This window comes from Enoplosus armatus, chromosome 5, assembly GCF_043641665.1.
Source record: "Enoplosus armatus isolate fEnoArm2 chromosome 5, fEnoArm2.hap1, whole genome shotgun sequence".
Classification (NCBI taxonomy): Eukaryota; Metazoa; Chordata; class Actinopteri; order Centrarchiformes; family Enoplosidae; genus Enoplosus; species Enoplosus armatus.
Genome location: NC_092184.1, coordinates 2,997,798 through 3,010,928, shown reverse-complemented (window position 1 = coordinate 3,010,928; position 13,131 = coordinate 2,997,798). Strand labels below are relative to the sequence as shown.

Here is a 13,131-nt window from a genome sequence, read left to right as displayed (position 1 = left end):
TTGCTGCCCTTCTTGACACCCGGCCATCCTCGCCTCACTGTTCGTGCAGATGCACTCACACCTGCCTGTTGCCATTCCTGAGCAAGCTCTGCACTGGTGGTGCCCCGATCCCGCAGCTGAATCAACTTGAGGAGACGGTCCTGGCGCTTGCTGGACTTTCTTGGGCGCCCTGAAGCCTTCTTCACAACAATTGAACCTCTCTCCTTGAAGTTCTCTTACTAGCAGCAATATCCTTGCCTGTGAAGCCCTTTTTGTGCAAAACAATGATGACTGCTCGTGTTTCCTTGCAGGTAACCATGGTTAACAGAGGAAGAACCATGATTTCAATCACCCCCCTCCTTTTAAAGCTTCCAGTCTGTTATTCTAACTCAGACTCAGACTTTGTGAAAATGAATATTTGTGTCATTCTCAAAACTGTTGGCCACGGCTGTATATTTACAGGCCCATATCAGTTCCTGGCACAAGGGGTGGTCGGAGGTGTTTGGGGGGTGGGTTGTGCAGCACTAGTTGAGCCAGGGGTGCCGCCGCATCTGCTTCAGAGTGATGCGCTCCTTTGGGTTCAAAACCAAACACATCTGTAAGAACTCCAGGCATTCTGAGACGAGAGACAGAGAACAAAGCAAAGCTTAGGGTGGAAGCTGCAGCCGTCTGTGGGAACATGGAGGGAAAAAGCTTTGCACACTATGAGAACCAAAACTCAGGTACTGCATTGACACCAGTGTTGTCTTACCTCTGGACACTTTCAGCATCCGCATCTCGCGGCTGTACTGCATTTTCCTTTGCAGGAACTTGGTGGTGGTAAACTGCTTGTGTCCCTCCAGCAGTTCAAAGAGCAGCGCACCCAGCTGCCAGACTGTGGTGGGGCCTGCCTTGTATTTCCCCCGTATGAAAAACTCTGGAGGGGCGTACGCAGGGGTTCCTACAAAACACAGACAGATGGAGACAGAAAGAAACAAAGGATGAGTAGAAGGTTTCAATGAAAGTCATCACTCCAGAGATCAACAGATGGATGAAGAGCAGCAGCAGAAGCCAGACGTCGTACCAGAGAAGTCGCGGTGAGATCCCTTCTTCTCGAAGCAGCCACACCCAAAGTCTATGACCCGGACTCGAGGGACATCGGAGCAGGTTTCAATAAGGACGTTCTCTGCTTTGATGTCACGGTGGAAGACGCCCTCGGACTGCATTTGAATGGCTGCTTTCACCAGCTGCTTCATGATGTTCTGAGACAGAGACAAACAGGTGAGTTAGAGTGAGGTGAAGAAGGGACTGTGGGGTGGTACTTTGCCATTATGTGACAAAGTTGCAGCTTTCACACAAAGATGTTCCTCAAAGTTCAGTTCAGTTCATTTGGCCAGGTGACAGCTATTTAAACCACAGATATAAAGGTGTGTTCACACTGAATGCGAAGCCACAACTGCATACGAAGTCAATGCAAAGACACGAGTGGATGCAAATTTGCATCCATACACTGACACAGAAACTTGCTCCACCTAGCTTCAGTACCTTAGCCTGGTCTTCCTCCACGGGACCACCGTTGTCATTCAGGAAGTTCAGCAGGTCCACAGAGGAGACTGGTCTCTCCATGACCAGGAGAACCTCCTTGTCCAGGTCATACCAGTCTAACAATGACACGGCTGCAGATTCCTCTGGTCCATGTGCCACGCTCACCATGAGGAGCACCTCCAGGGGGACCATGCACGTCTCTCCATTCAGGACCTGAAGGAAACAGTATAACGCCAATGTGAGTGTTTTGATAGACGTGGTCGTGTATGTGTGTGCTTTCTTCATCAACAACAAAGTAACAAGGAGGAGAACAAAGATATGCAATGATCTCAGATCAGGTCACTCGCCATTGGTCGACTCGCCACATCTGCTTTCAGGATATGTTTGATCGCCACCTACAGGACAGAGTCAGCAGTGCTTTGGTTAGTGCAGGGAGTGATGGCTGTGTGTGCATGTGTGATGTGAGAATACCTTTGTAATACTTACTGGTAAATAATCCGTTTTCCTGTAGCCGGCATAAACTGATCCGAAGCCTCCTTCTCCGAGCTTGTCAAGCTGCAGGTACTTGGCCTCAAACCTGGCTACACACACAAACACAAACACAGATTCACGTTTCACTGCATTCGTGAGGAACATCCCACCCTAACCCCTCTGTGGTTGAAATCAGTGGTTGTTAACCTGGGGGCTAGTCAAATCTTCTCCTGCTGTTCTGCATTATAGCTGAGAAACTTCCTCATGTGTAAATTTTAATTACAGTTTGCTTCAAATCACAAAGACCTTGAACCTGCCAGCAGCAGGTTAGCTTAGCTGAAGGCTGGGGGTGGGGGCAAACAGCTGGTGCTGTCCAGAGGTAACAAAGTCTGCCTGCCAGCCCCTCTAAAGCTGGCTAATTAACATGTTGCATCTTGTCTGATTAATAAAAACCAAAGTGTAAAAACCAACATGGGGGGTTAAGTGTGGGACTATCTGTTGGCCAGGCGGTAGCCAGGAGTGCTGGATGTGCTCACGTACGAACAGCAGCTCTCTCTCGTGTTCTTTCACACTATCAGCTTACCTCGGCTGCTTCTGGCTGAGACGGACGAGCTCCCGCTGTTCTGGTTGGAGGTTGAAGGGCCACAGGAGCTCGGGGGGAGGTCACAGCCGTTGGTGTCGTTGCTTCCACCCCTCTGCTTCTTACTGGGGGACTCTCTTGTGGTGCTGGCCTTTCTCTTGGTCCCCTTGGCCGTCACAGCCTCCACTGCCACCTCAGTGGGGCCGCTGGCACACCTCTGCCTTTTTCTGGGTGACTCTGGCTTAATGCTGGCCTTCCTCTTGCTCCTGGTCACCCGGCAGTCCTCCCCCATGCCGTTGTTGGGTTCGGTGGTGCTGCCACTGATCTCTACAAGTGAGATAAACCCAGTGAACATCAACTTGTTCATATTGGATGGTTCTGCCAAACTATTACGTTCAACAACTTTGCTTTGTAACGTTCAGTGCCAACATTTTGAAATTATTTTCATTTTTTCCTACAATATCTGCACATGGTAACTATGGTATGGTTAAGGTCGTGGGAAGATCGCAGTAACGGTTAAAAAAAGTGTCCCTTTAAAAAAACGGTCTGACGGGACACAAACTCTGATCTCCTGCATGAAAGTCAGACGCTCTACGTGCCCATCCACCATCCTGACCTCAACCCCCTCTGGACAGCTGTGGTTACTTGTTGTAGATTACAATTGTACATATTAACACTGAAAACTTTTTGCGGTGCATGAAAAGCAGCTGCAGGTGTTTGCCAGGAGTTCACACTCACTTGAATTGTTCTCGAAGTCCAGAGAACGGAGAATCTCTGAGGAATTCACGTTCATGTTGCTCAGTAAATGTTCTCTATACCAACGGTTGAGAAAAGTTACTGTGAATCTCCAGAAGTTGTGTTTGGCTCTGCTGAAATGTTCAGTGCGAGTGGATTTCTTGTCTCTCTGTGTGTTCTGAGGTTCTGACGCTTTACGTGTCGATTCTGATCACCGGAGTTCCATTCTGTGACATCACAGTTAGAGAGCGGGCTGAAATAACCATAGTGACCAAAACCTCCTTAAAACCATTGGTTATAACACACAACATGTACTACAGCCATACACTGTAGATCCTCCATTACACACACACTTGAAATAATAATAATAACAGTAGTACAATGTGTATACTTCAATGAGGTGTTTATTAAAGAAGGAACATTGTGAAGCTACATTAATGGATTTATTTATTTATTGGCCACTTGGTGGCAGCTGAACAACCTTAAAACACACAAGCTTATGTGGCCAACATGTTAGTGTTACGCCCCTAAATAAAATGGGGAGATAAATACAAGCAGTGACGATCTTTGCCTCAGCGATAACTTCGCCGTAATGAGGAAAAGACCGCGACTTCCCCAGGTATGTGGGTGGAGACCAAACCAAGCGATCCTAGGATCTCAGATTGAGGCGATCTAGCCGATCACAGATCAACAGTTTGACAGCTCATTGAAACAAAGTGAACAATGCAATACAAACAACTTCTCTAACATTTTTACATTTTTAAACATTTTACATTTTACCCAATCTTCTATCATAAGTGTATGGTCTTGTTTCTAACATTACAGATTTTAACATTAAAGACCATGAACTTAATGTGCTTTGGACCTATAACACAGGCTAAACAGTGCTGTATTTATTATATTTCAACTTGTCACATGAGCAAACAATGACCTGTTTAATGACCTGTGAAATGTCACAGCCCAAATACTGTCCCAATTCAATGTCCACATTATTAGGATTCATCATATGAATTAGAGAGGCACAGGTGATTGGATTAGTGAGCGTGAGAGGCGTGGTCTTGTTCCTGAACCTTAGTAATAATAACTTCATATCAAGGATAAATGAATGAACCTCTGGTGACTTTTCATATGTGTTGCCTGCAGTGTGAATGCACATTGAGAGTCGTAACTGGCCACTGATTTAGGATGAATGATTTCTTCCATCATCATCATCATCATCATCAGAGGGAGTGTTCACACCAAACATAGTTACTGTTTTCTGTTTTCTTGATGCTGGAAGCATTTTCCCTTTGATTTATATAATTATGCCAATTGAGAACAACCTCATTCAAACTGAGGCGTACACTAGGCAACTGAGTCCCAAAGCACAAATATACAGTCCAACTACCTTAATATTCTGGATATATTCCAAATCCTGTCCCAGTGAAATGATGCACGCAACATTATTTTAGAAGACAATGATGTTTGTTAGACTTCAGCTACAGTAAGTGGCACTACGGTAAAATGTGTTTCTGGTCTGTTGCCTATCATTTTTACTTAGTGAGGTTTTTAAACGTTTTGGCGTATTGTCAGGGGGTAGAGTGCGAGGCAACAGGGATTGGACCCAAACGCAGACAAGCCGGCAGACAGGAACAGATCAGGGATTTAATGGACGTCGTGCTGGGTGAGTCGATCACAAGTGGAAGTGTGAAGGCATCTAAGACACACTGAGGACGCATTGGGATCCGATCGCTCAGACCACACTCGGACGTGGTCTGGGCAGCGTATGGCCACATTGTTTTAGTCGTGTGTATGCGAATGTGTCGTGGGCCACGATGAATGGCTGCCTACTCAACTGACGTCCTCTGTGTAAGCCTCGTCTTGCTTTTGCTTTGTTTAGTTTTGCCTTTGTTTTGAGTGACTTCTTTCTGAATCTGCTGTCAGAACCAACTGGGCTGTTTTGAATCTTCTGGTACTGACTTCTTTCCATCAGTGAAGCAGAGCGCCATATTGTGGGATGCTAGGCACTCATGGTGAGGTCCCTACGCTTTATGCATGTGAGTACAAGTACTGAAACACATGTGCATATTTCACCATTTTTTGCTGTGAGGATTGCTGTGTTGCACCTGAGGTGAATTGGTGGCAGCACCCCTTGGCCCTCCTCCTCCTCAGTGTAGTCTGCCTCTCCACAAGTGGCCTCCGCTCACTTTCCCCAGTTTTGCTTAGTTTATGTTGGACTGGCAGTTTTAGAGAGTACTTAGGGTTTTAGATTTTGTATTAAGGCCTTTATGGCTAAATTCATAATATGTGTTCTTTTTATAACGTTCTTACTATAACTTTTCAAGCAATATTTGAAGGCTTTTGATAATATTTCCTGGGGTGCAATTCCCCAGGTGGCGTTGTCGGTCCTCTCTCCTTATTCTGCCCCCTGCCACGCCATATATGCAACCAGTTAGCTAGCTACTATGAATGTTTTCAAAAAAAGATTTGATCAACTTTGTTAATCCAAATGAGTTTATTGAGATATTTTAAGGAGACGGGGACAGACGCAGCAGGAATGCAACGAGGAGGAGGGACGGAGGAGAGGATGATGTGAAAAATGGAGATGAGGCAAGTGCAATCTTCAGAAATGAGACCATGGCTAGCTCACAATACCCTCCACCAGAGGTGAGTAAAGTAGCCAGCTGTTATTGCAACATTTGCTAGCAAACACCTACCAACTGTAGCTTGCTGTTTACCACACTTCCCCTTTTTGATTCCATTATGTTAGTGTTACAATTTGCAATGGGTTAAGTCAGTGTCTACATTTTTCAATGAGCTCATTAAATCTCAGAGTCCCTGCTAAAAAACAAAACAGCTTAGACCGACCAGGCTGGTCAGTCTTAGGCTGGGCTGGTTTGTTGGTTTAGAGGGGGTTTTGGGGACTGTAGCTGGGCAGGATTGCTGGTCGTAGCTGGAAACGGGTGGTCCCAGTGGTCAAGCTGGTCACCATCCTCTATGCGCTGGTCAGACTGGTAAGGTCTTGAGTATACTTTAGCTGAGACAGCTTTATGGCGAAGCTGATCATAGATGATGATACACACACACACACACCCAAAACTCTTCAAAACCAGCTCAGTTTGTGCATAAAGCCCCTGTTTTCTGTAATACACTGTTTTGAACAAATAGTTTTGACTACAAAAATCAGGCCTCTTCCCTTACCTGGAAAACAAGTCCAGAGAAACTTTCAGAGAACAATAAAAGGGCAGGGCTAATGAGTAACATTAGTGGTCTGTAAGCAGAGTTTATACACTAATAAGGTAAAAACATGTGTATCAGTTTGGTTCAGAGCACATACCTTACCAAACAGGTACCACAATGTATACAATTTATTGTCTGTAAAAAAAAAAAAAAGAAATACTACACACACAAGTGATTTGAAGTGGAAAAATAATTTATTACAAACATTTTTTTCCCAAAACACCATTTCTAACAACTGTCCCTAACTACATTTTTGTCAAATGGTTTCCTTACACTTTTTTTGCCCTTTTTCCACCAGGTCTTGAGTTTTGTTTGTGAAATGTATCCCACCGGCTTCTCCCTCTGTCTTCTCCATGTTGTGTGCCTTCAACCATCCGCTGAAGCACTCCTGAGAAAGAGGAAAAAACTGATTAATCAGCCTTTTTATGGTTATTTTCATTTGTGCACTGTGGAAAAAGTGAAACATATGACATTGTGTTCTGAACATGCACTGTGACTGGATCAAACACATGCAATGTTTAAAATGACATTCAGTGTCGGGGGGGGGGGGTGTGCAGCATACCTTTGAGGGTCTGAAGCTTGCATGGTGTTAAGGGAGGCTTTGCTTCTGTATTCATGTTTTCCTTCACAGACACGCTTCTCCCCCTCAGCTCTACTGCACCCCGTATGGGTCCAGCCAACTCTTTTACAAGGAGTGAGTCCTTTGTGATTTGGATATTTCTCCACACCTCCCCCTCGCAGCCGGATGTCTTTTCCAATGTGGATCTGAAAAAAGGAATATTTTTACACATTATTTCTGAGTGATTAATCTCCGCTAAAATACCTGTGAACACAGCTAGTTAATCAGCAACCAAAGCGTGAAATGAAGAAATGTGTTTATGCATTGAGGGCTTTATGTCTAATTTCTTGTTTTCAAAAGGTTGACAGGTGAGTTGACTTCAGTACAGCTAATAATGGACTTACATTTGTCAGCTGAACAGAAAGGGAACTCCTGACAAATGATAACACAGTGCTGTGTCTGCTAGGTGTGTATTGCTAACAAGTTAGCCACAAGCCAAGATCATATAAAAAATAATGTTGCTATTCTTTTGGAGTATTTCTGTCCCATTGTGGTCAAACATGCCGTGCCCAAGGACTAACACATGAGTGCTCACATGCACACTACGGATTTGGACACCAATTTCGGAGTGAGCAGTCAAAAACAAACGGCTGAAGAACTTGTGGAAGAAATATGTACCTTCCCATCTTACTAAATACCTTTGTGTTGAGGCCTCTTAGTCAAGAGACAATAAGACATTTAAGGACGTCGTTTTGGGCTTTGGGAAACGGTGATCAACATTTTTCATATTTTCTGAGCCAAACAACTAATCAATTAATGGAGTAAATAGTTGATAGATTCATTGATAATGAAAATGGTCGTTGCAGCCCTGAGTCCTTGCCTACATTACCTCCACCTCTTCACGGATTATACCTTATGACAGCAAGCTGATCCATCTGATATGACGAAGGAACACCAGGTCTCCTCAGATGGAGAAGTTTCACAAGTGGGGGATCACACTGCACATGAAAGTGATTGAGGTACATTCTGTTCACTTCATGTCCTTTTTAACGTACATGTCATCTCCTTCACAAGGACGAGGCCCACTCAGATTACTCACAACATGTGACGGATGCACCTGGACACGAGAGACGGCATCTTGCAAATGAGGAACATTTTGAGAATGAAATCTCTTGATGATAATGAATCCACTCTGAAATGACTGTGACGTGAAAAAGATTAATGCCACCTGGAAGGTCACCAAGGTTATGATTCTTTAGTTTCACAGTTCCAGTATTTTCACTCTGCAGCTATCTGCCAGTATAATAGGAACTTAAGTCACACTACCGAAGAGTTTGCTACAGAGCTCCTGATTCAGTTTTCAGCAGTGAGTCTGTTCTGGAGGCTCACGGAGGAACAGCACCCTATTAACACAGTTCACGTACACAGGCTCCTTCAAAGCGTCACCCATCTGTACATCAACTAAGACTCCTACAATGCTGTTAGTTGCTGCTGTGAAATGAAGTATGTTACAAAATGGTAGCTTGTTCAAGTTCAAATGTATTTGTGAGCAAATATACAAATTTAGCTTGAGCTGAATTTCATCATCATTTCTGTTTTTTTCTACTGAGCTGGTGCACCTACTGTATTTACACAGTTTAGATCCTTTAAAAGGATATTTTCTACATTTTTGTTATTGTCAACAAATCTTATGTGCCGAGCAAAACCGACCGTGAGCGACATTGCTGCACGTTCTTTTTCAGGACCGCGGTTCTGTTGACATAACTTTTTGTGCTACATATGACAGCCTCTCCACTTTGTACTGAAGTTAATTACAATTTACAGTGCAGCATGAAGTCTTAGCTCTAAACGGAACCTTGTTCCTGCTCGTGCACAGTGGCGTCTGATGTACGAGGAAATGCTCTCCAGCGGGTTGACATTTTGCCACCGTTATTTGCCTTTGAAGCCGTTTCTATAACAAAACTAGTCGTCGCCTTCTGGATGAAGGAACATGTCACCCAGTGCAGCAGTGTGTCTCATTATCATGTTTTTAATAGCTTTTGGAAAACAACGAAGGTCTACAGCACAGAGGAATAACATATATCAGGCTTTGGATGAACACACGGTACTTAAGTAAGCTTTATTTTTTAAAACCACAAACTTCAGAAGAAGATTCAGAGTCACCAGAAGAAAGCAACTGGGAGCGTTCAAATGATCCACTCGGTAATGAAGTAAACAAACGTGAAAAGTGACAAATAATCAATAAAAAACACTTACCGTGTAGTTAACTTGGTGTGGATCAACTCTTGTTAATTTCTACCCATTTGAGTATTTCAATATGAAATGACATTTGATTGTAAAATTTCAAATACATAGTTTTGTGTTATTCTCCCTTATTTTTTATTTAAACCTTTTTGGAAAGTTATCAAATTTTGTCTGTGATGACATCGAGTGATGTCAATGAAGGCTTGCAGAATTAAACGTTAACAGTTTTAGGTTTGCCTGTTCGCAGTATTCAGACAGCCTTTTTTTAGTATTTCATTTTTAATAACAATTTTTCAATATCCTCATCGGACACTAATGTATACATGTCAGAACATTTACATTGAAATGTTTTTTTTTTGTCCTCTTAACAGTTTGTAGTGTTGCTGTGCATTGTTACAGGGCTAGTATTGTATTGTCACAACAAACTTATATTTATTTATTATGCATTTAACATGGGTAAAACAATGCAGAACAGTTTTTCTACAAATTACAGTATGTAAGTACTCAGCCACCATTTTTATTTTTTATTTTTTTGCATTCAAGCTCATTCCCTCTTCCACAGGTCTGGGAGACCTGGGGTTGTATATTAAATGCTTATGTGGTCATCAGATGTGACCTTTTGTCCGGTGTCATTAAAATCAGAGGAGAAAGTGGGAATATTAGCATGTTATCTTGTAATTATTGTATTATATAATAATACATAGTAAATGAAGAATACATTTCATTCAAAATGTCAGGTTGAGTTATGCAGCTCTCTGTACAGAGATACGTCAGTTTAATATTGAAGTTTTAATTTTGAGCGCTGATCCTGCTTCACCTGCCTGACACCAGCTTGACCGAGTTGGCCTACCAGTTACACCAGCTTGACCCAGCTTTTCTCAGCTGGCCAACCTTCTATTTCTGCTTGACACCGACTTTTCCAAGCTGGCTGACCAGCCTGACCTCTGGCCCCGCTGAGGATGGCCAACCAGCTGCACCAGCCTGTCACCAGCTTGATCAACCCAGTTAACCAGCATAACCAGCTTCAAACCAGCTAAAACCAGCAACCATCTTAAGCTGGTTTAAGCTGGGGTTTTTTCCATCAAAGAAAAGGAAGAATGCAGGGGCAGCCTCATATGGCTCCAAATTGAATTCACAGTGGACCAAGGACTGGCCGTCCGTCACGCCCGGGACTACACCTTTTCACTTTTTCACTGCCGGCATGAGTGAGAATGCAGACACCAGGGCAGAGCACTTAATAACACAAAAAATGGTTGACAACTCATCTAAAATGGATAATTTCACAATGCAGGTGTAACCTAGGTTAGAATATCAATAAACACACAAAGAGTTTATTAAACAAGTGATGAATGCAATGTGAGTCACTATTACACTGTTCATTTTGCTAGTTTATCGTGTGTACTGTTCCTTTAACGCGTGCAGCAGTAACAGCCAGTCGGTGTCACTGTAGCGCCGCCTACTGGAGAGAGAGAGAGGAACAATAGAGAGAGAAGGGAAATAACGTTGTTTGGCGGAGTAAAAACACAAGTTTTGAGGAGTGTAAACTTTTTTTTTTTCCCCCCATATTTTTGGGAGGCTTTGTGTTCTTCCTGCACACGCTGCTGGATTCTGTTTTTGTTGTTTGAACAAGGATTTGGTGAGTATTTTCTTGTCGTGTAAATTGCCATGCTAATTGTCATGTGTTTTGAGCTAAATGTACAGCTAAAATGGCCCGTAGCTAAGCTGAGGCAGTGTGAATATATTTTATGTTGTATACTGTGTGGGGGTTTTTTCTTGGTTAAAGTGAGCTAAGAAGTTACATGCAACAGGTTTGGTCAAGTGGAACCTCACCGTAAAACGGTGTGAACGCCGTCGCCATTTTGGGGTGCGGTTCAGGTTACATTGACTTGCAATTAAGAACGTGTTCTTTTTATATTCATGGTTTGATTAGAAATAAATAGTATTAAGTGTTGGTACGTATATTGCTCTGTTGTAATCTACAACAGGCCAGGTCTTACAGAGGAACGCTTGGTGGTGAACGCACGGAGCTGGAGGAAAAAACAAAGATGGCGAGCCGCCCCTAGGAGAGGCAGAACTGGACAGGTGTTTGCTTTTGGAAGAGAAACTCCAGGATAAGAACACTGATCCACACCTGCATCGCGGTAGGAATAAATTGTATGGTGCATACATAGTGAATTATTTTGATTTTGATTTATAGTAGTCATTTTGAGTTTGTATATGGGTCCATCAGTGAGATGTTCTTCTGTTTTTTTTTGTTCATGCCAAAGTGGTAATGCAAAATGGGTTTTGTATACTAAAATAGTGTACCGAATAAGTGAACTAAATGAGGGTCAAACTGAATTACTAAATAGGCCTAATTAAGATCAAAGGAAAATCTAGAACTGAGTCAACTAAAAAAAACAGAAAACCAGAGAACTAAACAACTTAAAGTAACCTAAGGTGAGTATTAGTTTTGATCTAAAATCCAAATTATCCAAACTCCCTGAAACTTTGTTTTTTTTCTTCTGATGTAAAGGGCTACTTGAACTAGAGTGTGTGAAGAGGTTGTGTTTTGTTTTGTGCTGTAATTTGTGTATTCCTATTTCATTCTTGTATAAATAAGCCGGCATGTTCAACTTATTCTTTAGTCTGTGGTCTATTATTTTTAATTATTAGTTACTAAACCTTTTCCTCTGAACCTAGAACCTGGTCCTAGCTTATCTGTGTAACAGCAGTGCTACACAAAGCACTAAGATGGCTCAACTGGAGACACACATGATAAAAGTTATATATAAGTATACAAGTTGGTTAAGTGCAGTGGTGTTATGGTTATTTAGTGGGGGTACTTTCATCATTACACGTCCACAGACCAGAAGAGCCGAAGTGAAGGTGGCCATGACAATGGTGCAGCACAACATCCCGTTGGCTGTTCAAGCAGTGTTTCCCTGATTCCAACACAGCCCAAAAGTATTCAGCTATCATGAATAAGTGTGTAGCCCTTTACTTGATGGATGAGCTAGTGTGAAAAATCTTTGTGATCGGGCCTTCTCTTTGGCCACTGACGGGTCCAACAATACTGTTGTGTCTTTGTTCATGTTGACCATGAATATAGCCTATGAGCAATAAATCACGAGGTCACACGTTGGGAACATTCAAGTGTTGGAAACATTTGTGTCGTCACAGGGAGAGAGAAGATGAATCCAGTGACCGTTAAACTGCAGAGTAAACAATTTCTCCACGCCAACGTGACATCAGGGACCAGCCGCGGCACTGCAGAGGCCATATTCAGTCAAATGAATGAGGTGCTGGAAGGGCACAATATCCCAGGGACCAACTCTGTGGCCCTTGCAGTTGACAATGCTAGTGTCGATCTGGGAATCAGGACTTCCATGAAGAGCCGGGTCCTGGACCAAAATCCATCCATCTACATTCTTGGCTGCACACGCTGGTGGCTCGGTGTACTTCAGGGTAATGGCTTGACGGTCACAACTGCTAACAAATGTTTTTGCCCCCCATTGTCAGGCTTTGATGTTGAAGATTCCTGTGTCGATCTTTCCTGCTGGTTTAAATCCAGCACTAAGAGGAAGAACATGCTTGATGGCAAGTTATCCTCACATAACACATTTAGGGCCACTCTAAAATACATATTTTATTCTGCTCAGAGTCCTGCATGTTTTGTGACACTAAGTACATGGAGGTACTTCAGCATTTGAGCATCAGGTGGTGATCAGCCGTTGCTGTCGGTATGCTTTATAAAGTAGCTGAAGAGGAAGCGAGATAAGAGCCAGGATGCGGCGGAGGATGGAGGGGAGACGGGCCATATTAGCATGTCTGTCGGGCT

The 13,131-nt window shown here is 43.1% G+C and overlaps 1 protein-coding gene across 1 annotated transcript; it reads right to left on the bottom strand.

The window, feature by feature from the left end:
- Positions 1-503: 503 nt before the first annotated feature.
- On the bottom strand, positions 504-3,347 carry LOC139285375 (serine/threonine-protein kinase pim-2-like). The gene is made up of 8 exons (XM_070905938.1): positions 3,293-3,347; positions 2,558-2,881; positions 1,990-2,084; positions 1,851-1,898; positions 1,504-1,716; positions 1,043-1,220; positions 731-919; positions 504-595 (listed from the first exon to the last, which is right to left on the bottom strand). The coding sequence occupies exons 1-8, from the start codon at positions 3,345-3,347 to the stop codon at positions 504-506; spliced, it is 1,194 nt and encodes a 397-aa protein (XP_070762039.1).
- Positions 3,348-13,131: the final 9,784 nt, after the last annotated feature.